Consider the following 24,399-nt stretch of genomic DNA (forward strand, 5'->3'; position numbering starts at 1 on the left):
TGGTGGGTTTTGCATGGAGCTCAGGGGTGTAGCTGTCCAAGGGGATCCACATGATGGTTATTCCAAAATCCTGTGTGCATGACAAGGCACATGCACTCAGGGCAGTCTTGGGGCAATGTGACTACCAGGTGCAGGATGTGGCATTCCTAAAATCCTTAGAGCTTGAGGATAAGGTCAGGGAATTTTGAAGAGTTTTGTGTTTCTCTGATTTAAACAGAACTTTTTATTGCTCAGGCTGTGCTGTAGATCACACTGAAGATCATAGGTTCACTGCACCATTATTGGTATTGGCTCGTATTATTTTAAAGAATCCATTTATTCTGCAGGAGGGCTTTAAAATAAGCTATCAGTAAGCACACATTCTTCTTATCCTAAGTTATTGAAAAGCAGAGGTGGACTTCAGTGTGACTTCCAAATCTAAAGCTGAATAAACTTTGGCCCATCTTTGAAATGTGTGCCTTAATTGTCTCTCTTCCAAGAAGGTGGCTTTGTTAGCTGGAGCAACAGCATCTACTACTGACAATCCTAAAGCCAAATAATCAAATGTTTGATTTGTATTTATTCCCTTTTGTTGCATTTTTACTTCAAGTACTATAAGATGTGCTTTTTTATTTCTTGTTTGCCTTGTTTGGCTGTGATAAGAGACCTAAAAGGAAGAAAAGCATTATTTAAAAAAGGGGTGTTGATGCTTGATTGAGTACTCTCCTTGAATATTATTTTCCCCTTCAAATTCTTCTAGTACTTGCTCTAAACCCACAAGCCAATTTACACCTTTCAGCTTTAGCATTTCTTCAGCTTACTAAAATGAATAAGCCATTGTCCTGTGAGCAGTTGATTTATTTCCTGTGTGTGTTTGGAAAGGTGTTTATTTCTGGATGTCTTTGTTCATGTTCTCACAAAACTGGATGACATCCTGTATGTGCTTAATTCAGCTCCATTGCCGTGTCATGCACATTTGTATAATCTTCAGACAATCCCTAAACTTTTTGAAGGGCATAACCTGCCCTGCCAGCTAGTTCTGCTCAATCTCTGTGCTTCAATAACAATGAGCACTTGCACTTAGGGTTTTGTATACCTAATCTTGTGGACATTCTTAAATGTGCAGGTGGAAAAATGCAAAGAAGTTGGAGCAGTCACAGCTTCTATACTGTGTAGGGTGGGACTTCAGAAATGTTGCTCTTTTTTTCCTATTTTCTGCTAACATGTGTGTTCCAGGGCTTTTGTGTTACCAAGTTCTTCGGAAGTGACTCATAAGAGGGTAACTTGGAAATTGCTATCGTACAGTAGGAAGAAATGCTGGATTTTCAATTTAAACACCCCCCAGAAGGTTTATTTTTCTTAACAGCTAAGTTGACTGTCGGAAAGAAAGAAAGGTAACTTTGATAAGCTTAAAAATCAACATGGCAGATAAGGAAGAAGTAACCTGTTTTTAAAAGTGCTAAAGTTTTAGCTAAAGTTAGTATGCATTTTATTATTTGTCAGTTAAATCTGTGATGCATAACTGCTCTTAAAAGCTTTTTTGTTGTTCTCTGAAGAGCTAGAGAACAACAGGTTCTCTCTAGGTCACTTGAGCTGTGGTTAAAATAGTCTCCTGTTAAATAGAGCCAGGTTCAGTGCAGAATTAATTTTTCATTACAAGAAAGCTATTTCAGAAAGCACTAGCTCTCTTCACCTGGAGTCAACATCATGCACTGCTTCAGGCAAGCAAGCAGTGCAAGGCTGCTCAGCCCTGGCAGGAGTAAGGAGTGGGAAGCAAGCTGTGCTGCCTGGGAAGTGGCAGCAAAGAACCACTTTGCTACAAGTGCCTTGTAGGCAGAAACTGTAGCTATGGCTACAATCTGCTGAGCATGGTCAATGTTTCATGTTAACATTTGCCCAAGTTACAGTCCGCAGGTGAAGATAACCTGGAGTGGCAAGAACAGGCCCTTGCCCACTGCTTCTGTGTGCAGGCTCACCAGCCTTGAACACCTCCAGTATGCTCTTTGTCTTCAGCCTCTGACACACATTTCACTGAAATCTGCTGAGGTTAATAAATCACTGGAGAGGGGATATTACTGCATCATGTTCAGTTGGATAAATTGAGATAAAAAAACGATAAAGGAATTATGTATCATATTTCCATAGAATTACAGGCTATCCTGATTGGAAGGGACCTGCATCAAAGTCCAACTCCTGGCCTTGTGCAGGGCAGCCCCAAGAGTCACACCCTTTGCCTGAGAGCATTGTCCAAACCCTTCTTGAATTCTGTCAGTTTGGTGCTGTGACCACTGCCTTGGGGAGCCTGTTCAGGTGCCCGACCACCCTATAGGTGAAAAACCTTTTCCTAATATTCAACTGAAACCTCCCCTGACAAAACTTCATGCCATCCCCTTGGGTCATGTCACTGGTCACCAGAAAGAAGAGATTTTAATTGCACAACATGTAGATAAACACAGAAAAAAAATATCTTCATAATGACAGGCCTAAAAGTGGAGAGATCTAGGGATCAGCTAAGTATTTTCTGGCAAAGGGTTCAGCTGAGGGCCTGTGCAAGCAAGTTGTAAAGGGGTGGCACTGTGGTTTCCCTGCATTCCAGGGCCATTCTATGTATGCCCTCAGCTGGAGCCTCACCCTCATTTATCTTTAGGAATTGGGCAGAGCAAGGCAAATAAAGCAACTTCTGCAACATGGTTGTGCAAGTCTGCTCGTGCTTCACTGGAACCCTGTGCAGTCTCTTTTCTTGTCACCTTTTGCTTAAAGACCATGACACCTACCCCTGCACAGGCTGCAGACAGGATCCACTGTCTGAACCAGTGTTCTCAGCTGGAGAAAAAAAAGGGTCATGGTCTTGATATGCATATAGCTAAAGATATGAGGAAAATTTTCAGGGGAAAGGAAACATAAAGGGATATGAGAAATAAACCAATAAGGAAAAGGGATGGGAATAGTTGGAAAAGATCTCTAAAATTGTCAAGTACAAAAGAAGGGAGGAAAGGAGAAAGATAAACATCAAGCAATAGAGTGGACTAGAAATAATTCATTGTGATATAAGTTATTTTAGGAAGTGCAAATCACTAGGTTGTACATTCTGAGAAGACTGGAGAGCTTTGGCTGGAATTCTGAACAAAAAAGGAGAGTTTATGTCCATTGGAAGAAAGGGCTGAGAGCTCAGGAAGATTATAAGGACGTTATGAGTTTTGGCAGGGAGAAAATTAGAAGGGTCAAAGCCCAAGTAGAACTTAATCTGGTCACTGCCATTAAAGACAATAAAAATGTTTCTATAAATATATTAACAGGAGCAGGGCCCCATCATGTGTAATGGTGACTTGGGAAGACAAATGCCATCACTACAAATGTCCACGCCTTCCTCCTTCTTCCCCCACTTTATATCCTGAGCATGATGCCATGAGGTCTGGTGCGGCCCTTTGGTCAGTTTGGGTCACCTGTCCGGGCTATGTCTCCTCCCAGCCTCCCCCACACCCCCAATTTCCTCACCAGTGTGGCCATACAAAACACAGAAAAGGTCTTGGCTCTATAAACTATGCTTAGCAATACCAAAAAATCCCTCCATTATCAGCCCTACGTTCAGCACGAATCCAAAACCCAGTCCCAAACCAGCCACAGTGAAGAAAACTAACTCTGCACCAGCCAAAACCAGCACAGATGTTCAACTAGGCCAAGTGCCAAGTCCAGCCCTCAGTAACAACCACCCCAGGCAGCACCACAGGAAAAGCTGCCTGGAGGAAAAGGACCTGGGGTGCTGGTTGATAGCAGCTGAACATGAGTCAGCATGTGCTCTGGTGGCCAAGAAAGCCAGTGGCATCCTGGCCTGGATCAGAAATAGAGTAGCCAGCATGACTAGGGAAGAGAAGAATCTCTTCTTGAATTAGTTACAGTTCATACAGGTAAACATGAGAGAATGCTATACTTAGTAATTACTACTAAGGTTATATGCAGCATTTTATCTCTTTTTTACTTGTTTATGAAAGAAAAATCTTGATTTCAGGATGCTGGGCATAATTTAAAAATAGACGAGGCTTGAAGTCCCCAGGAAAGGCATGCAGTGCTGACTTCCACCCAGTCCCTTGCACCAACGTGTAGTGCCCGGAGAGGGAAAGTGTGTGGGTATGTGAGCAGTGATGGGGCTGTGCTTGTGGGTATTGACAGAACCAACAGGTCAGGCACAAAACAAGCAGGGTGTTGCGTGTGGTAAGAAACATTCTGTCACAGCACTTCTGACTTACTGATTTTTGTTCTGCCCTCAGCATGATTGGCACATTGTCCTTGGACACAGTGAAAGCCATTCCAACAGATTAATGAGTAGCCGGACTGTAACACTAAGAATTCGGGAGCACGTACAGCCACAGGCACACAGTCAGTGTATGGTTCTTAAGCAGCCTGCACAATCCCATGTCTTCATGGATGAGCTGGGCTCTTACAAGTGTCACCAAAGTTCATCAGCAAAGCCTTCATGTTCTCACTGTGTCCCTGCTGCTGTGAATTCAAGAGCCACTCTCTCCATTTCTCTTTGCACCTACAGTGCCCCTGAGAGTAGTGGGTTGGGAGATCAGCTTCCAGGGAGGTGGAAAAAGGCAAATAACTTCTAGCCAGGGCTGTTGCTTTTGTCCCATGAAATCGAGGGCAACCACAGGTGAGCTGCAAAAAAGGGTAGGAAGAGCATGACAAAGGAGTCAAGAAGAGGGAAGCACTGAAAGAGTGAGGTTTAATCCGATGAGTGCTTCACTCTCATTCTAGCACTTCTTCTGATTAAGGGGTGGGACTCTGAGCTGGGAGGCTTGGCTAAAAGATCAGAGCAGTCCACTTGTGGGAGCACTTCACACAGCCAGGTTCCCGTGTGCTGGAGAGGGCTTGTGGTGCTAGCAACCCAGCTGCTCTGGGGTGACTGAGTTCTTGGTGCAAGAAATCGGCGGTGGCAAGCTTTGAAACAGACACAGCAGTCAACATGAGCACGGCAGGCAAAGTAAGCAACAGTTTGTATTAGGAAAATTTCTTTGCTGCAGCTGAGTAATACATTTTTAAATGTGAATTCTTTGCAGGAACACTGTAAGTCCTGGTGGTATAGCACAGATTAAAGTTTAGGATGAAGCTGGTACAGAAGAGCTGCCTTTATTTGCAGGCTACTGTAGTTTCTTAGGAAATGGTTGTTAACTCTTCAAGGCAATAGTTTATTTGAGGCAACATAAGGTAATAGTACCAGAATAAGTATAACATCCTGTCTGGGTTAGCAAATTTTTTAATCTCTGATTGGATACAATTCTATCTGATTGATAGAATGTACTAAATGTTTAGATCAATGTATTTATTTCCATTCTGAGATCCTATAGTAGTTTAAACTATTTTTAGTTTATTTATAATTCTATCAGCTTGTTTTCTAAAAAGAAGATATAGCTAATATTGTGTGAAATTTCAGGGTGAATTGTGCTGCCATTAGGACAGTTATTAAATTTGAATATGCATATAACAAGTCTCAGACTTTAGTTAATGAACACCAGAAGTAAATTTCACATGCAATGCAATATTGAACTGTGACTCAAGTTATATCTTTGTAGAAATTAGATTACAAGAGAGATGGAGGTTGATACCAATACATGTTCCTTCTTGCACTGCTGGCAAGATGTTAACAGGCACCCAGGGATCTGCAAGAGGGATTAAGGGACATGCAACTAGAAATGGAAAACAACTGAAAGCAGGCACCTTCCTAGAATGTGTTTTAAGATAGCACCAAGATCATTTGCTGTTACTGCCAGCTGTCTTCACTATTCTAAAACCAAAAGAGAGAGGAAAAAATGCTCTTTAACTCTGAGTTACTGCAAATACAAAATTAATTGTAGCTTACTGTAGGTAAATTCACCAAGTTCAGTCCCCTACTCAGCATAGGATGGCGATCAGTAAATGAAGGGTTGTGATGTAGCTGAACCGCTTTGATTTTACCATGTTTATCTGAGAATAACAGGGGTGTTACAATTGCAATTTATGTAACCAAACAGCATAACGTGTGTCCTACAGAAGGGTGCGTTTCTACACCTGCCCTTCCCCTGCAGTAACTCACACAACAGGAGCAGAGAAACAACTGTTATGGCAATGCTTGTCTTAGCAGATGAGGTGGGTGATATTGTGCTGTTGCTGCATCTGTGGGATCCTATTGCAGTCCATAAGAGCTCACAGGGACTAAGCAGTCAGAAAAATACATAATTAATAATGTCTCATTATAGGAGAGATTTGTTTGTTCTCAGCAATCCACAGTTGTTGACCTTTGTTCTTAGAAACACTACATGTGCTTTGCATGTGCAAGTCATGGGATCATCACTGTGTTATGTGGGATACAATACAAATATATACACTGCCTTTTTCAGTAAGCTGGTGCCCTTTGAAATGTGATCTTTGACCACACTTGTGAATTTTTCACTAACCACACTTGCATCTAAACATTAAATTTAAATTTAGTGCAAATATCTCTTGATGCATTTTTTTTCAAAGCATTGTGCCCACCCCACTTCTGTGTCTAGCTGCTGGAAGTCTGCTATTTTATTTGGTTAGAATTTCCTAGTAATTATTTTCTTTGTTACCAGTTTTCAGTTAGTGGGTAATCAGACATTATTTCTACTTCTACTTCAAAAGTTTTGATACTAAACATTTGTTTGTTTGTTGTTTTCCCCTGTGACTCTTGCAGCACGCTGGTGTTAAGTTGTCGTGGTCACACGTGATAAATATGCATGTGCTAAACTTCTTGCATCCTGGATTTGATTCCCCTCTGTTTCCTTTTCAAGATCATGTCACCTGGACACTTTCAGTCAGTAGACTTAACACGAGGACTGAGGACTTTATAGTGTGTCACCCAGGAAAATAATATTTCAGGGACTGGGGTTGTTTAAAGACCTAGAATGAGATCTTCAAACATCTCCAAGGAGGAACAGCAATTATTGGGAGAGAGAGGTCCCACTGCTTTTGAATACACTAGGATTGAGCTTGCAGGGAGGAAACCTGTTTGAGAGCCTAGGATTAGGTGTGGACGGTGCTCTTCTCTTTTCTGAGGGGATTTTTCTCTCAGTGGCAGATGGTCAGAGGCGCCCTAAAGCCTGTCATTACCTGGACAAAGCCTGAAGAGTTAATGGACAAACTTCAGTCGAAGAGATGGAAAAAAAACCGTCTTGGATAGTTGGGTAGTAAATCCACCTGAGTCAAATATCCCTTCTGAGAAGGGGGGTACCTTAGCATGCATAATACTGCACTTAAAGAGACTGTTCAAGATTACCTCTGTGTAGTGCTACATCAGTTTGCAGAGGTGTCCTTTCAGTCATCACCTCATGCCTGAACTTGAACTCTACTAAAAGTTTTATAAAGCTGTACTAGGCTCTGAGTTCCATTTTTAGCAATTTTGTCAGTTCCCAACACAGACAGTTCTAGGCAATATAGACCATCACAGCCTGATAAGTGACATCATTTAGTGTGCCATCTTCAGGAAGATAGAAATGCAGACAAGTAATCCTACACAGCAAAAGAAATTGACCAAGGAAGTTAGCAAAGGAGCAATGAGAATGGGTAGGGTATCCCATTACCTAGGAGACTATTACACATGATGCAGCTGAAAACTTGACAGAAGTGACAGAATGATGAGCAAAGTCAGACATGATCTTGGTGAGGGGAAAAGCAGGCTTACACTGACCTTTGGTGTTGACTTTTTTGTTGCTTGGTTTGGTTTTCTTCCCTGTAGTTTCCCTCTCATCTACACAAATATGAGCAGGAGTTTCACATGCAAAAGGGAAGAATCTGTGTGGTGACTTGAAAATGCAAATGCCATTCCCATTTTCTTTGCTCTGTTTGCAGGTTATTAAATGCAAGGCAGCAGTGCTGTGGGAAGCCAACAAACCATTCAGTATTGAGGATGTGGAAGTTGCCCCACCAAAAGAACATGAAGTGCGTGTAAAGGTACTGAAAATAAAATTTAAAACACCTCCTATGATTTGCATTCTATCTTGCTTTAATCAGAATTAGTTCTATAAATTTTTAAAACCCAGCCCGAAAACATTCTACTAGAAAGTAGTTTCTAATCAGTCAGCTTCTATGAAACACATTTAAAGTCCTTAATTTGATAATGAGGTTCTTTTAAAAAAAAATTTTTTTCAGGGTTGTATTTTTTGTTTACTGACATCTGTTTTTCTAATAGGCTGAAAAAATTACAGTACAAGGCAAAAATCAGAATTTCCTGTAGTGTGGAGCAAGAAAATTTATTTTACTTTGTTTGAATCTGTGCTAGGAAGTAGCTCATTAGGCCTGGGGGCTTCCTTTTTTACCTGGATATTGGCCTCAGTGGAATTTAGCAGCTGCCTTAATTTTTGAGCAGCTTCAAGTGTTACATACGTGAGTAAAACTCTGTCATGGGGTTGACAAATCCATTTGTCAGAATAAAAGTTGTAAACACATACCTGAATATTTCAAAAGAAATAGTGCTGTTCTAGCTGGAAGAAAAGGCAAAATGTCATATAAAACACTATGTAGCCCACATTTTTTAATGTAATATATACATATATTTTAAATATATACACAGCACAGTAATATCATTATTGTGCAATTATCTATAATATAAAATCATTCTATAATACATAATTTATATAAAATATCTATTATACATTATCATATAATCTAAACATAATAAATACAAAATATACACAATAGTTATATGTTTATAAATAATATGTGATGGGTAATTTGTATTTACATAATTTTATAATATTTATATAATATTTCACACTTTTTAAATATTTCACACTTTTCTTTTTAAGTATTTATATATAAATATCAGGAATAATTTAATTTACTCTGTTCTCCCTATAAAATTGTATTGCTAGAACATTAGTTCTACAGAAAAACCATTGGACTCCCTATACAGCTCAGTACTGCATAGCAAAGATTCACAAAGGGGCATTGCCCTGTAGATTAAAGACTAATAAACACCATGAAAATCTTAGACAACTAAATTTGTTTTACCTGTAGATTTATTGTGCGCAGATTGGATTTTTGGGAGAAGCAAGTGGCTTCTCCAAGTGTAGAACATCATTTCACTTCCACATATGACATGACACAGTTAAAAGCAGAAATATTCTTGTCTTTCCTGTGAATCAGATCGTGGCCACTGGGATCTGCCGCTCTGATGACCATGTGATAACTGGTGCACTGGTAATGCCTTTTCCAATAATTCTTGGGCATGAAGCAGCTGGTGTTGTGGAGAGTGTTGGGCAGGGAGTGACTGCAGTCAAGCCAGGTATGAAACAACACTGAAAACAAATCCTGTGCTAAGTTTCCAGACCCTCAAGTCAAAGATTATTTCTTTCGTGAGTATTTTTACTGGACAGGAAAATATTCCAATTTCAGTTTTTTCAAGGATACCTCAAAGGATATAAACCTGCTGTTTATGCCTTTCTGTGTCCCCAGTATAATTTCAGATTTTCTACTCAATTTCTTTTGGTTTTGGCAAAAAACATCTGCAGCTTGCTTTCCACCTGCATAGGGCTTTTCCTGTTGTGGGACTAAGAGCGTAGAGTCTTTGCTGTTGTTCGTATGAAATCAGGCATTAGCTGCAGGTTCTCTGAACAGTTTATGTGGCTCACCTTTCTCAAGGATAAGGCAAGGCAAAGCAAAGCAATAGATGACAAACAAGTCAAAGCACCTTTTAATTCTCTTAACAGCTAAAGAATCCATTGACTTAAGTTGACCAGAACTTAGGTCTTACCTCACTTTAAAAGCACCAGGGCACAGCTAGGTTGCCCACCCTGCCTGCAGGCTTTGCATGTGGGCAGCACCAGTGCAGGTGAGGCAGCACTTTTCCCTGAGGGTTTGCTCTGAGGACACTCATCTGGACCAGCTGCTCCTCTCCCTGTGTTCTCTTCGAACCACAGTGCATAGACAGTCAGTGAAAGATGACAATTTTCAGCCAAGTGCTGCAAGATGAGATGGGATTCCTCTACACTTTTGTTGGACGGAAAAAATTCTAACAAGGGTTAAATTATTAAGAGAAAATAACATGGTTTTATGACATAGGTCTCACTCAGTTCTGTGGAAAGACACCAGAAATTTTGCATATCAAAATTAGTTGTAATAATTTTGCCCTAATTATGTCTTTTATATAAAAGACAGAGAGATGGTTCATCTTAAAAATGTAGCAGAAGGAAATAAAACCATGGCTGTGTTCCTAGTGTATATTTGCCTGGAGATTAAATACACTTACTTCATGTTTTTACCTGCATACTTCTTGTTTGCCTTTTTAATCCTCTGTCATTACTGGTTTATTTCTAGGAGACAAGGTTATTCCACTCTTTGTTCCACAGTGTGGGGAGTGCCAGAACTGCTTAAACACCAAGGGTAATCTGTGCAGTAAAACTGAGTGAGTTTTTCTGGATTATTTACAACCCTAATTTAATTTGACTTTACCCAAAATTGGTTACTATCAACAAGTTTCACTTGCCATTATTTCTGGTCATCTTTCAAACAGTCTTGGTACAAGTGGTGGATTAATGGCTGATGGCACCACCAGATTCACCTGTAAAGGAAAAGCAATTCACCATTTTCTTGGTACAAGTACCTTCACTGAATACACAGTACTGCATGAATCTGCTGTGGCCAAAATTGATTCTGCTGCTCCTCTGGAAAAAGTTTGTCTTATTGGCTGTGGATTTTCAACTGGTTACGGGGCTGCTTTGCAGACTGCCAAGGTAAATATTGTGCTGGGTGTTTCTGATATTTTATGGTGTCTATTCAAGATTGTCTAGCCTGCAAGTGGGTTGTCAGCATGGCAGCCAGAAGGTACAGACTCTATGTAGTTCAGTGTGGAAAGAAGATACTAGTTCTTTGCCTACTTCAGATTCTGTCTCTAGGGTACCCAGAAGTCTTCAATTCAAAATCCAGTAAAATTATTTATTACCATCTATAGTGTTTTCCCTCATAGCTTTATCACCCCTAAAAAAATGTTACAACAGAGTTCATTTTTTTATTGTAACTGGATTGAAGCAACACATATAGGCAACACTCACAATTGTAGCAATATATGAATATGAGTTTTAGAGCTGGCACTGTCAGGAGTTGAGTGACACTACAGATCTTAACACCACTGGAATATAAAGCATCATAAAAAAAGGGTGTGTCTAAACCCGAAGCTGAGACATATAATGAAAACCTGGTCTCAGAAATGTATTTTAGGGAGAATTCCTCTTAGTCACACGTAGCATTATAACAGTACAGCTGGCTACTGCACTAGCAGGTATGCATGTGCAAATTCCTTCTCAGCAGGTAATCTCTAAATTGCAAGTGGCTTAAGTGAAATCCTGCTGACAATGAGGAAGTGCATGGTAGTTTCCCTAGCCTGTAACATTATGCCATGTTTACATGGTTGTTATTACAGGTGGAACAAGGCTCCACCTGTGCCGTTTTTGGCCTCGGAGGAGTTGGCCTCTCCGTTATCATGGGCTGCAAGGTGGCCGGGGCTTCCCGCATCATTGCTGTGGACATCAACAGTGACAAGTTTGCTAAGGCCAAGGAGCTGGGAGCCACCGACTGCATCAACCCCAAAGATTTCAATAAGCCCATCCACGAGGTGTTGACGGAAATGACCAACGGGGGTGTGGACTACTCCTTCGAGGTCATCGGCCGTACGGATACCATGGTATGCCACCAAAGGAGGGGGTGACACTCCTCAGCACTCCCTTCACCAAGCCACCAAGCACTGAGGATGAAGAGGAGCTGGCCAAGTACCAAGCTCACTTCAAACCTGTTAAGTCCAGCTGTCGGCCACTGAGATGCAGGGACAGAAGCATACTCAGAAATTTAGGAAAGGGAACTTCACTGTAGTGAAGCCACCAGGGTGGCTACAGGTCACATATTTCTTATGCTCTCTAAAAGTGAGAGCATGAGAATCACTAATAATTTAGACAAAATGGACAAGAAGAGCAAAGCTAGGACATACTTAACCAGTGAAAGAAGATACAATGGTGTAAGCAGATAAAATGGACAATTTTTTATGTGGTTTCAGCTACAAAAAATTAATTGCAAGCAGAGCCATGAGAGGAGGAGATGGAATTCAAACTTCTGTGCCCCAAGGACAAATCTTGCCTGACCCTGGGTGTCCCTCTGTTTCTAATGCAGACTGCAGCCTTGGCCTGTTGTCAGTATAACTACGGAGTCAGTGTGATTGTGGGAGTGCCCCCTGCAGCACAAAAGATCACCTTTGATCCCATGCTCCTCTTCTCTGGTCGCAGCTGGAAAGGCTCCGTCTTTGGAGGTAAGGACATGGAAAGATGTGATTTACATGGCTTGAGAAACTTGTACATCATCTTGACTGAAACAGGATACATGAAATTAATTGCTTAGGCTGTGTTATTGGAAGCAGTGTTGACGGTTGTTTTGCTGATAAAGAAGTTGAAATGGAATTAATTATGGGAACTATAATGTCAAGTGAAGGAAGGAACAAAACAGAAGGGGAGGGAGAGAGGGGGAAGAAAGGGAAGAGAAGAAGAGACAAAGAGAGATAAGAAAACAGAAAATAGAGCGAAAAAGGAAAGGAAAGGAAAGGAAAGGAAAGGAAAGGAAAGGAAAGGAAAGGAAAGGAAAGGAAAGGAAAGGAAAGGAAAGGAAAGGAAAGGAAAGGAAAGGAAAGGAAAGGAAAGGAAAGGAAAGGAAAGGAAAGGAAAGGAAAGGAAAGGAAAGGAAAGGAAAGGAAAGGAAAGGAAAGGAAAGGAAAGGAAAGGAAAGGAAAGGAAAGGAAAGGAAAGGAAAGGAAAGGAAAGGAAGAAAGAAAGAAGGAAGGAAGGAAAATGAGGGGGAAGGGAGGAAGTAGGATAGATAAAAAAAAGAGGAGGAAAAATGAGAAGGAGAGAGATAAGAGGAGATAAAGGATAGAAGATAAAGCAAAAATAAAAAGAGAGAAAATCATAAAGAGGGAGAGAGGACAGAAGGAGGAGAGGAAAAGAGCAAGTGCAATAGTGGAATAGAAAGAGAGGGAGAGATAGCAGGATAGATGGAGAGTCAGAACTGTAAAGGACATCAGGGCTTATACTCAGCTGATTTCCACAGGGGTCAGACCCCACCTTAGCCCTTGGCCAGCTGCCAACAGTCCCTTCCCATTCTTTCTCTTTTTGGAGCTCTCTCAGCAGTCCCACACTCAGCAAGTCCCAGCTCACTCAACTCAAAGGCCACAGAAAACTTGTTTCCAACAACAGGTTTTCTCACTCATGACCTGTTCCTCTTATGTATTCAAAAAGACACCTGAATAAAATAGCAGAGACAAATCAGGTTCCTCTGAAAGGGCATTCTACTATTTATGACACTTTATCCGGTGGTGCTTGTAATAAAAGAGAGACACATCCACCACCCACTCCCCGGTTTTGAGCAGACAATCAAATTTCAACTTACCAACACGGATGTCAGCACTCTGGCTTTTGTATGATGTGATTAAGTTGGAACAGTGTTTGATGTGGGGGAAAGTTTGGATTCTGTAAAGACTGACATTTGTACTGGTCTGCTGGGTTTGCCATATGTGGAATAGCTGCACTTTGTCCCATGTTTTCTGCTGGCACCCTGTGTTACAAAGTTAAAGAGACATGCTGCTACATTTCATCCCATTACACTGCCTTAGAAAGTTTATCTAAAAATTTAAGCTGCCCTGGGTTTTATGAATTTTCAGAAGCATTTAATTTCATCGTGCATTTTCTGTGGGGTTTTTTTCAGGCTGGAAGAGTAAAGATGCAGTTCCCAAACTGGTTGCTGACTACATGAAGAAAAAGTTTGTTCTGGATCCACTAATAACCCACACACTACCTTTCACAAAGATCAATGAAGGATTTGATCTTCTAAGGACAGGGAAGAGGTAAGCATAATTTCACTGTAAAGGTTCTGTATAAATAACCTAAAGGAGATCTATGGTAAGACAAAGTCTGACTTCACGGCAGAGAATGGGGAAGGCAGCCCAGCATGCCCCTTAATCCCTCCCAGTGTGTTCCCATGGGCTGCAGCTGGAGTCAGAAAGTCAGCAAACCTTCAGCTTCTGAAATGCAGCGGGCCTTTGCAGAGGAACATTCAGATTCTAGTCTGAGCAGAGACACTGTGTGCAGAGGGAGAAAAGACTGCACAAAAAATTGAGGAAGTCCCAGTACTCACTGGAAAAAAGCGCACAATGAAAGGAGCATGGGAGTGCCAAGCTGTAGAATGCCAAGGGTTAGTTACATCATATTCCAAGAAACATTTCAGCATGAGGAGCAGGGACACAGAAGTAGCCAATTTCTCTTGTGAGTTAGGAAATAGAATCCCAGTCCAACTGGTCCTAAAGTCACTGGGTACTTTACCTTGAGCATTGGAGCTTTTAAAAAATTAAAGTACTTGGTATATATATACATTGCAAACGCGGAATTTAGCTCTTGTGCATTCCTCAAATATTATGAAATTTCAGCTCAGACTATTTTCACAGGGTAATGAAATTGGAAATATTTTTTGACAGAGACATTTAACAAGACTCACCATGGGAATTGAAAATTGTCCTTAGCAGAAGTAGGAAATACATTTGTATATCTTAGTATGTGTGGGGACTACCCTCTTTGAAAGTTCTAGATGTTTATAACTTACAGAGTCTGAAGAATTACATTCATGTTTTCTTTTCATTGTCATTTGCTAGCAGTTATTTTAGATGTTCCTCGCGCTGAATATGAAAGCAAGTAACAGCAGAATTTCAGCCCCTGAGGTTTGTTCTCAGGTTCTAACAATGCAGCATACACTTCATTTTTTGACTGTCCTTATTTTACATAGGCTATAAATGTTAGTTTTAGTCTTTAGTATAACAAATGGAAAAGTGCTGAGGACAGAGATGCTAGCAGCTTTTCTAAGATACTGATAGTCATCCTGAAGATGGAGGCACGTTGCAGCGGATCATTTTACAGAGTATAATACTTCAGTGTTTCAGAGCAGAATAAGCTGTACCAGTTACTCTGTTATTGGAAAGATGTGTCTAAGCCCCTCTCTGAGGAACTTCTCTGGCTGTAGCTGGTAATAAATTACCAGGAGCCCTGGACTTCATCAGTGAAGGCTTTGCAGTCTTCTGTGAATTTTGTTGTTCACATCTACAGAAAAGTTTGCACATCTGTTCTGTCATTTTGCCGCAGGCTGGGGTGGGGGCAGGCAGGGAGGGAGTACCTGTTTGACAGCAATAACACAGATTACAAGAGAAAACAGCAGTGTTCTGCTGATGCCAGCCCAGGGGATCTTCTAGTCACTAACTTGTCATTTTATACTGCAGCATCCGCAGTGTCCTGACATTTTAGGATTCCCAGACATTAAGCAGCGGATGGCTCAGTGCCAGTACGAACTTCACCGTCTTCCAATACAACTTACATGAAATGCAGACCAAGGCTTTCCTGAAGGATCTACCACTGCCCTTGAATAAAAGAATCAAGCTCAAACCCCACATTTCAAGAACAGAATTTATAAATGAAACCATCTTTTTCCCACTACCTCCCTCTCCTCATTCCTGTTTTATATTCTTTATATTGTGCTGCAATTTTAATAGCCAGTTATGAATTACAGGACTTGCTCCTGTCACAGATGTTCTAAAAATTTGGATTTTTACAAATTACTTATAATATGCAACTTTTAATAAAATAAAAAGGAAATACACTGTTTGTTTAGGCTTCCATAACACTGCAAGCTTAAGAAATTTGTACCTGCAGTTCAGCATAGTGAAACTCTAGATTAGAACTGTATATCCATCCTGAAGGACTGTATCATTCCAGTGCCTAATAACCAAGGAATGATATAGCAGAAATAAAAATTTATGGTGACCATGTGTTTGAATCAATAATTTAAGTAAATCATAGACTTATGACACTGTCAAGTCAGGGATGGAAAGAAAGACTCCAGTCTTCAGGTGGATCAGAAGGCTAACTTTAATGAAAGTAATGGATCTCTTATAATGTGACTCAATAATGTGATACTTGATTGGTCTCAAAGTAGAAATATCTCACATTACTGGTGACTATGAATAGCACACTGTGAAGAACCATAACTATTAATAATAGTTACAGAAAGAGAGATAATAGTTGTTTTAATTCTTTCCTCTAAGATTCCCAGGCTCGGCCTGGGAGAAATTATCTCTGTTCTTTCTTCGACTGAACTGAGCATCTCCATAGACTTAGGTACTGTAGAATGTCTCACCACTCAGTATTTTACCAGATTAACACTCCCAGATATTTTATGTAAAACTGGCATATTATTGTTCTGTGTTATGGTTTGTATTTGGTGGTTTGGCGTTTTTTTACCTTTATGCCTCTTTCTTGAGGCTGTTTTAGTTGTTGATCAGTGTGGTTTAACACCTTTGGCCAATTTATACAAATGCCTCTGAAGTTTGGGAATCAGAGTGAAGAAACACGAACGTGCATCAAGTTTTTTGTTTCCATTATACAAAGGGGAGGTTCCATAATTTCTTAAGTATGAATACAGAATAAATGGGAAGAGACAGGTGAGTGGTAACAGTTTGCAACAATCCAAACATAGAGCATCTTACAGTTTTCTGAATTTGCAATGTGGAAACAGAAACAAGGCTATTTCTATCTTGGCAAATATGGTCAACATTGACATATCTTTAGCATGGACTAATCAGAGCTTGCAGGCACTCACACACGTGGCACCTGGGTAGAAGAGGTGCCATGTGAAGCAAGTGGACTGTGCTATGGATGACTTACCTGTCAGCAGAAACAGCCTTTGAGTGGCACAGCTAGTTTAATGATTTGAGGACAAGAGATCACAGTTTAATGATTTGAGAATTAAAAGATTACAGTTTAACCTTAAACATGTCTACAAACTAAATTTACACAACAATTGAGAGCTGAACTTCAGTCATCGGTGTAAAAGAGCTGAAGTACAACAAACCTCACTTCTGTCCTCTTCAGGATGATACAAAGCCCATTTTTGTGGTTGTCATCTGCCAAGCATAGTAAATTCCAGCTATTAGTATCTTTAGTATAATAGCTGCTGGACTCCAAAACAATAAACACATTATATAATTTTTATTAGGAATATTTTATAAGGCAGCCATCTAGATCTGTCTTCACATGGAGGAATGAAGCGTATTCTGACTCAGAAACAACAAAAAGTTCATACTTTCCTAGCTTATTTTGCCCTGCAGACCCTCATCAACACTCAGCTGAAGATGAATTTGTTTGTGTGATTGTATAGTTTGGACAGAAGGTTTCTGCCAGCTCTTCCTGATGACTCTCTGGCTCTGAGGTACTCCTGGGGGGTCCAGGACAGCTCTGGACAGCTCTTGCACAGCCCTGTGTAAGCCTCTCTTTAGGAGCTTTCCTGGCAGCGAGTAGAGACCACATGCCTCATCAGAGCACCAACTGTCCACTAGCACATGATGACACCAGGAAAAATCCACCAAACACATGAAAAATCCAGGAATTTCCCAAGAAGCAATCTAACTACCAGACAAAGCACAAATGGTGTTTCCTCTGACCTTGAACTACAGCAGAGTTTAACTGAACATCACTTGGCTTTGCTTACAGCTGAGCACTCCCATGTTTCTGCTCTCCCACCACAACCCACCCACTCAGACACTCAACCAGGAAATGGCACATGCTCCAGTGTGCAGCTCTATTTTCACATGCTTTTAAGATCACGCTCCTTGACAGCGCATCAAAGCCAAATGATCATTCCCACACAACATAATTTCCTCCAGTGCTTCCAGGTTATCAGATGGGGACCACAGAACCCAGTAATAAGAACAATTGTGCTACACAGATACCTGGGAAACAAGAAGCCCATGTTTTGTTCAGGGGTTATCAAATGCTTGGACAAGTAAAAAAAATTGCTCTGGACAAGTGAATTTTTTTTCTCTAACAAGATACACAAAGCATACTAGAAGTCATGATAGATTTATTTCTTTTCAAATGCAACAGGTTGACCAGGCTGAATACTGAAAATCTTCAAAACTTCATTCTAAAACTCCTTATTCCTGGGAAATTATACATCATCATTGTTCATGGTCTGATTGAGGTTACCAGAGGTGTGCAAACAAATGTATGAAAAAGCAGAAATTTCTTGGGAAAAACTGTTAAACATCCCTGTTTACCTAAAATACAGATAAAAGTGATCCACAAGTGCATGTCTGCTCTAGAGCCAGTTGCTCACCTCCAAGACAGGAGCATGTCTTCGCCTAGAGGTCGAGTTGACCAGCAGGGCTGGAGAACTGAATGCCAAGCAGCACATCCATGTGGTTGGGACCACTGTCCCGCCACAGGGCTGCCATGCTCTGTGCAAGAGCTCAGACAGCTGCTGGGGCAGGATAGAGCAGCTGGGCTGCATCCCTGGAGCTGGAGATACGTTCAGGGTTCTTGAGAGCTGGGGGCTTGGCCAGCCAACTCTGAGCCCTGCAGCTGCTACAAACCTCCCCCTCAGCCCATGAGAAAGGGCTGGGACATTCAGTAGCCAGCACCAACACAAACCTCTGCGGGCACTCCACTGAACGTGTAAGCGTGGGGCCTCTTCCCAAACACAGAAACAGTTCCCAAGTACACACAGTGCTCATCTTAGCCCAGTCCTCCAATAAGTTCTCGCTCATCCTGTTTCTCCTACACATCACCTTTTCCAATGCCTCAGCAGAAAACAGCTCTGGGGGAACCTGAAGAGCCCAGGGGATGTGAACCAACAAACCTGGCTACACTGGAATGAAGCAAACGTGTCCTTGGAAAAAAAATTCCTTTCTTGACAGACGTTCCCCTTACTGCTGTGGTGAAAATAGCTCCAATACCACAGACAGTAAAGCTTCAACCCAGACAGCAATGTGTCTTTGTCATCCACACCACATCTTCACTGCCTCTATTTGGTTTTTGTTTATTTTTTAATTTTTAACCTCTTTGCAAATATTGTGGTGTAAATGGCCACCAGGTCAAATGCTCCAACTTGGCAAAAAGGGGATACCAAGGAAGCCCCAGCAGAGACACAGATCTCCTCCCTCCACACCTGCCAGAATCATCTGGAAGGAATAATCCAACATTTCTGAGCTCTCTGAGCTTTTCAGGCAGGGAGGGCAGGCAATGACCCAAGGGCAGAGTCACTGATAAAAGGCTCCCTGGAGGACTTCTGCCCCCATCCATCTCCCAGCCACTGTCCAGCTCCTCCCCTCAGCACTCCCTGTGCAGCATCCAGCCCCCGACACTCATTAACCAGCGCTCTCCAGAGACGGTGCCGCGCCGCCACTGCTCCCGCTCCACGCCTGGCGGATCCTGCAACACGCTCGGGCAGCAGCTTCCCTCCAGCCTGCGACAGCGACAGACACGGCTCTGCTACGACCACATGGCCACTGCGGGAAAAGTAAGGATAAGGCATTTCCCACCCTCCTTTCCAGGTGCCCTGCTCTTGGCAATATCCGCTGCAGAAGGCTCAGCCTGCACAGCACTCCGCCGGCCCTCTTTCCTCTGACCTTACTCTCCCTCCTCTCCCAAACCCCTGAGAATTTCACCAGACTCTGCATTCACCACTCTGTCCTGCCTGGCTGCTCAGGGAGACGAAATTTGCAATTGTGCTGCCCTGAAAAACACCCTCCTGCTCAAAAATCCCACCCTGAGCTCCTGCTCTGGCAGCAAACGCAGCTCTCCAGTGGTGCCCTCTTCAGCCGCTCACCTCCTGCACTCAGCCTTGTCCGTGGCAATACCCTTTTCAGGCTGCAAGCCCCATCTTGCTGATGCCAAACTGCTTTGAGTTGATCAGGCATGGGTTTGTGCCATGTCACACATAAATCATCCTTTTGGCAAGGAGAGAAATGATCCAGTTGCCAGCCAGGCTGGGACTGTTTTGTAACCTCTTTTTAGATACCATCAGCTCACTGAAACTAAAAGTTCTGTCTTGCTTGCCTTAACCTGCAGAAGCGCCCATGTTGCTGTCACATCTCCCCGTACACCAGACGAACCAGTCACTTCATTTTGTATTTCACACTTCACACAATGCCAGTGTTTACTGAACATTGTTTGGCATTGCATACAGCTGAGCACTCCAATGTCTCTTCTCCCTCACCAAATCCCACCCAACCAGCAACCCTCAGAAAACAGCACAGGGCAGTTGTGTAGCTCTGGAAGTGTGTGCTGCAGTGTGCACAGACACGTGTTGTGCAGCCTTGGCTTTGGTGATTGTAGGACAACTGTCCTGGGCAGTTGTCAAAGGTGAACCTTGTCACAGACATCTTTTGTGAAAAATCCATTCTTTAGGATTTTTCTCCCTTCTGAGAAGCTGTGGCCTCAGCAACAAAATGTAAACGATGGTTATCTGCTGCTGTGGAATGCAACAGGTGAATCTGTGATTGGTCTTGGGTGAATGTTTGGATTTACTGACCACTCACAGCAGAGCTGGGTCTTACTCTGTGCTGAGACACAGACCTTTGTTTATTCATTCCTTTTCTTAACTAGCATTCTGAGAACTTTCTCTTTATTTCTTTTTAGTATAGTTATAATGTAATATATATGATAAAATAATAAATCAAGCCTTCTGAACATGAGGTCAACATTCTCATCTCTCTCTTCACCCTGAAAAACCCTTGCAAGCCCTGTAACAGAACCTTTCCCTGCAATGAATTCCTCTTGGTTGTTTCCAGGTTATCAGGTGCAGGGCTGCTGTTGCCTGGGCCCCGGGCAAGCTCTCTGTTGAGGAGGTGGAAGTTGCACCCCCAAAGGCAGGGGAAGTCCGTATCAAGGTAAAAATACATTTCAATAATTTTTTCCTCCCTTGAGGGAGCTGCTCTTCTTGTGGCTGTAGCTTGGATATAATCCAGTGATCAGTGTCCACCCATCACCTTAACTGCCCAGAGAAGTTCTGTGGAAAATCCTTCCACAAACTGAAACAAACAGTGTCTGGACTATTTCTAGAAATCACCATTTACTCTTTCCTCTCCGAACAGATTGTGGCCACTGGCATCTGTCACACAGATGAGCACGGTTTGAAAGGTTCCTTGCCTAATATGGAATTCCCATTTATTCCTGGCCATGAAGGAGCTGGAATTGTGGAAAGCATTGGAGAAGGAGTGACTGCTGTGAAACCAGGTAACCAACACACACTCAAACACATGTCCAGGGTTCAGTCCTCAGAGCTCTGCCAAGAGCTCAGAAATTTCTCCCTTCTCCTGAGTCACTGGTTAAAAAACTAAGTGCAGACTCAATGCACTGGACTCTCATGTCCAATTTTCCAATCTGTTCCCCACGTAGACAAATGAGGAGTGGAGCATTCATCCTCTCAGGGAAACAAGAGGGTTCATTGTAGGTTTCTACCATCATAAAGCTCAGGAGAGGTGATTAAACAGGCAATGCCCTCAGGGACTGTGGAGCTAAAGGCACCTAACAGAGATCCATTTTGTTGCAGGAGACAAAGTGATCCCACTTTGCATCCCTCAGTGTGGGAAATGCAGCTTCTGCCGGAATCCTGAATCCAACTTCTGCCAGAAGTCCCAGTAAGTTTACTTTGCCCTCCCCTACACCAACATGGGATGGACTTTATGACAGATCAGTGCTTCACTCAATCAAATACATACTTGCATCTCCTCCACAGTTTTTTTGAACCACAAAACCTGCTGCCGGACAAGACCAGCCGCTTCTCATGTAAAGGGAAGCAGATCCATCACTTCCTGTGGGTCAGCACCTTTGCAGAATACACTGTGGTCCCAGAATACACTGTTGCCAAGATAGATGCTGCAGCACCTCTAGACAAAGTCTGCTTGTTTGGCTGTGGGTTTTCCACAGGCTATGGGGCTGCCATCAACACAGCCAAGGTTGGTGTTCAGGCGTGTTTAGCACCCCAGGGTCACCCTCACATGCTCATCAATCCTGTGCAAAAGAAACCTTCTCCTCCTCCTGCTCTTGCTGCTGGAGACTCACAGGCTCCCATCTGTGCAGGTAAAACCAGGCTCCACCTGTGCTGTTTTTGGCCTTGGAGGAGTTGGCCTCTCTATTGTCATGGGCTGCAAGGCAGCTGGAGCTTCCCGCATCATTGGTGTGGACATCAACAAGGACAAGTTTGCCAAGGCCAAGGAGCTGGGAGCCACCGACTGCATCAACCCTCGAGACTTCCAGAAGCCCATCCAGGAGGTGCTCACTGAGATGACCGGGCAGGGCGTGGACTACTCATTTGAGGCCATCGGGCACAAGGACACCATGGTAGGTGGAACTGGAACACCCGTCCTCCCTCTCAGATCATCACAGGCTCCTCTCAGGGCAAAATTGACGCCCATGGGAAGATCGTCACAGGCTGCCTGCAGTGCTGGGCATATGTTTGTGAGAGAAAACAGCATGATCTTAAAAAAAGCCCCACTCTCTCCAGGTCGGCTCCACAAGGGGACATGCATGTTTTCAGATTCCCAGGGAGGAGCAGGAGATTGCACAAAAAGAGCACTCCCATGAATAAGCAATAAGGGCTCTCTCTCATTCTCCTGCCTGTCCCATCAGATTGCTGCCTTGGCTTCCTGCAATATGAGCACTGGTGTCTGTGTGGTGGTTGGAGTACTGGATGCTGGTTCAGAGATTTCCATCGATCCCACACTTCTGCTGATTGGGCGTACATGGAAGGGATCTGCGCTTGGAGGTATTGTATTTCAGAAGGCACTCTAAACACTTCAGGTTTTTCTTTCTTGGCAGTTGACAATCCATAGGAAAAGAGGGTTTTCAAGTAAAAGACAACTAAAGAGGAGCACGCCACTGCCAGTATTGAACATTAGCACTAGACAAGCAAATAATCCTCACCTGTGTTACGCCGTAACTCACTCATCCCAAAGAGCAGAAAACATCTCACAAGGGTGTGGCACCAGCCCTGGTCACTAGTCCTGACCCTGACAGTAACATTACCGTACCAAAAGAGACTTTCTCCCATTATTCAGGCAGCTGCTCTCTCCTGTTTCTAGGCTGGAAGACGAGAGAATGTATCCCCAAATTAGTTTCCGGCTACTTGGAGAAGAAATTCAATTCGGACTTGCTGATCACACACACGCTGCCATTCACTAAAGTGAACGAGGGATTTGAGTTGCTACGTGCAGGAAAAAGGTGAGACTCTGACCAGCAGGAGGATCAGCAAACCTCAGCACCACCTCCTAAAGTTCCAACAGAAAGAGCATGCAACACTGGCTCCCCAAAGAGCACCTGAGCCTTTTGAGGAAGCAGGGCCTCCCAGCTGAGTGCTGGCAAGATCTGCCACAGCCCCAAGGGAAGAGCCCATGTTCAGCACAGGGAACCCTCCTGCTCATGCTTCAGCTCAGCACAGATCCTGTGGCCTTATCCCGTGAGGGGCTCCCCTCAGCAGGGATTTGAAGGCTGCCCCATTGCTGCACGCCTCATGCAGCTCAGTCAGGAAGAGGCTGGATGGCAGAGAAGGTGGCCGGTCCCCAGGCACACCTGCCTGCCACACTGCCTGCTCCTGAGCAGCAGCCAAGCCTCCCTTCCCTTCCACGTTTCAGTATCCGCACTGTCCTGCTCTTCTGAGGGACGCGGCCTAGGAAGCTGAGCGGAGGGACCAGCGCAGCAGGTGCTCTTCTGGCCCGGGCCCTTCTCAACCAGCACCTCCCCTTGTGGGGCACCAGGAGAAGAGAATGAGGAACTCACCTGTGCTGCTGTCACTGCTGGTCCTGCTGTGCCCAGACAGGACATGAAAGGATGTCTCTCCCAGGAAAGTGCTTTTACTAATAAAGGTTTTTAAACCAACTCATCTAATACTGTGCACTCCATCAATAGAGCCTCCAGGGCCTTGGGACAATTGGTTGATAGATCAGGAACACTGGTAGTGATTTCCTTGACCTGTCTGTAACAAGGAATTATACTGGTAGGAATAGGCAGATCCTTGGGGTCAGTGCATGGCTCCACGGCTGGTGCAAGCAAATAAAAATACTGGATATTTGACTGTGAGGTGATCCGTTCACCACCTCGTATACAGACACCTGACAGGATGAGCCGTTCTCAGAGGGGAGAAGGAGTTCTAGCACAGGAGCTAGCAGGGCTGCTTGACAGAGCTTTAAACTAGTCTGGGAAGGGGAATGGGAGAATACCAGGCTGGCCAGTGAAGAACAGTGGCATTGTGTGCCAAAGCGTGAGGAAAGGAGCAGGAAGGGAACCCCTCAATCTGCTTCATAAGTGTTGGCTACAAAACACCACTTGTGAAAATGTTTCTATACCAATGAATGCAGCTTGAGGAACAAGCAATGGTGACCTGGAAACTTTTGCCAGGTGCCAGAGACTTGATATCGCTGGCATAAGTGAAACTGGTGGGACAAGTCCTGTGATTGGAGTGCCCTGGGATGGTTGGATGGTTACAGTCTCTTCAGGAGGGAAAGGCAGGGCAGAAGAGGCAGGTGGGTGACACTGCATGGAATAGAAGGGTTGGAATGTATGCAGCTGTAATGGC

The 24,399-nt window shown here is 43.2% G+C and overlaps 2 protein-coding genes and 1 long non-coding RNA gene across 4 annotated transcripts; 2 read left to right on the forward strand and 1 right to left on the reverse strand.

The window, feature by feature from the left end:
* Nucleotides 1-7: 7 nt before the first annotated feature.
* LOC141729150 (uncharacterized) lies at nucleotides 8-13,744 on the reverse strand. 2 transcript variants are annotated; one of them, XR_012580413.1, is made up of 6 exons: nucleotides 13,399-13,744; nucleotides 13,074-13,251; nucleotides 10,236-12,325; nucleotides 8,986-9,935; nucleotides 7,664-8,456; nucleotides 8-4,635 (listed from the first exon to the last, which is right to left on the reverse strand). It is a non-coding gene; the product is annotated as an uncharacterized LOC141729150 (long non-coding RNA). The 2 variants fall into 2 exon arrangements; XR_012580412.1 differs by having other exon boundaries at nucleotides 8,986-12,325.
* On the forward strand, nucleotides 4,795-15,653 carry LOC102073003 (alcohol dehydrogenase 1). Its single transcript, XM_005484720.2, has 9 exons — nucleotides 4,795-4,960; nucleotides 7,825-7,926; nucleotides 9,121-9,259; nucleotides 10,291-10,378; nucleotides 10,487-10,706; nucleotides 11,393-11,653; nucleotides 12,133-12,268; nucleotides 13,714-13,852; nucleotides 15,272-15,653. The coding sequence occupies exons 1-9, from the start codon at nucleotides 4,943-4,945 to the stop codon at nucleotides 15,294-15,296; spliced, it is 1,128 nt and encodes a 375-aa protein (XP_005484777.1). The 5' UTR covers nucleotides 4,795-4,942; the 3' UTR covers nucleotides 15,297-15,653.
* Nucleotides 15,654-18,989: 3,336 nt separating this feature from the next.
* Nucleotides 18,990-23,706, forward strand: LOC102062647 (alcohol dehydrogenase 1-like). Its single transcript, XM_074541116.1, has 9 exons — nucleotides 18,990-19,344; nucleotides 20,618-20,716; nucleotides 20,921-21,062; nucleotides 21,379-21,466; nucleotides 21,565-21,784; nucleotides 21,909-22,169; nucleotides 22,458-22,593; nucleotides 22,910-23,048; nucleotides 23,459-23,706. Exons 1-9 carry the CDS (start codon nucleotides 19,327-19,329, stop codon nucleotides 23,481-23,483), a joined length of 1,128 nt encoding a protein of 375 aa, XP_074397217.1. The 5' UTR covers nucleotides 18,990-19,326; the 3' UTR covers nucleotides 23,484-23,706.
* Nucleotides 23,707-24,399: the final 693 nt, after the last annotated feature.

This window comes from Zonotrichia albicollis, chromosome 5 (genome assembly GCF_047830755.1).
Source record: "Zonotrichia albicollis isolate bZonAlb1 chromosome 5, bZonAlb1.hap1, whole genome shotgun sequence".
Lineage (NCBI taxonomy): Eukaryota > Metazoa > Chordata > Aves > Passeriformes > Passerellidae > Zonotrichia > Zonotrichia albicollis.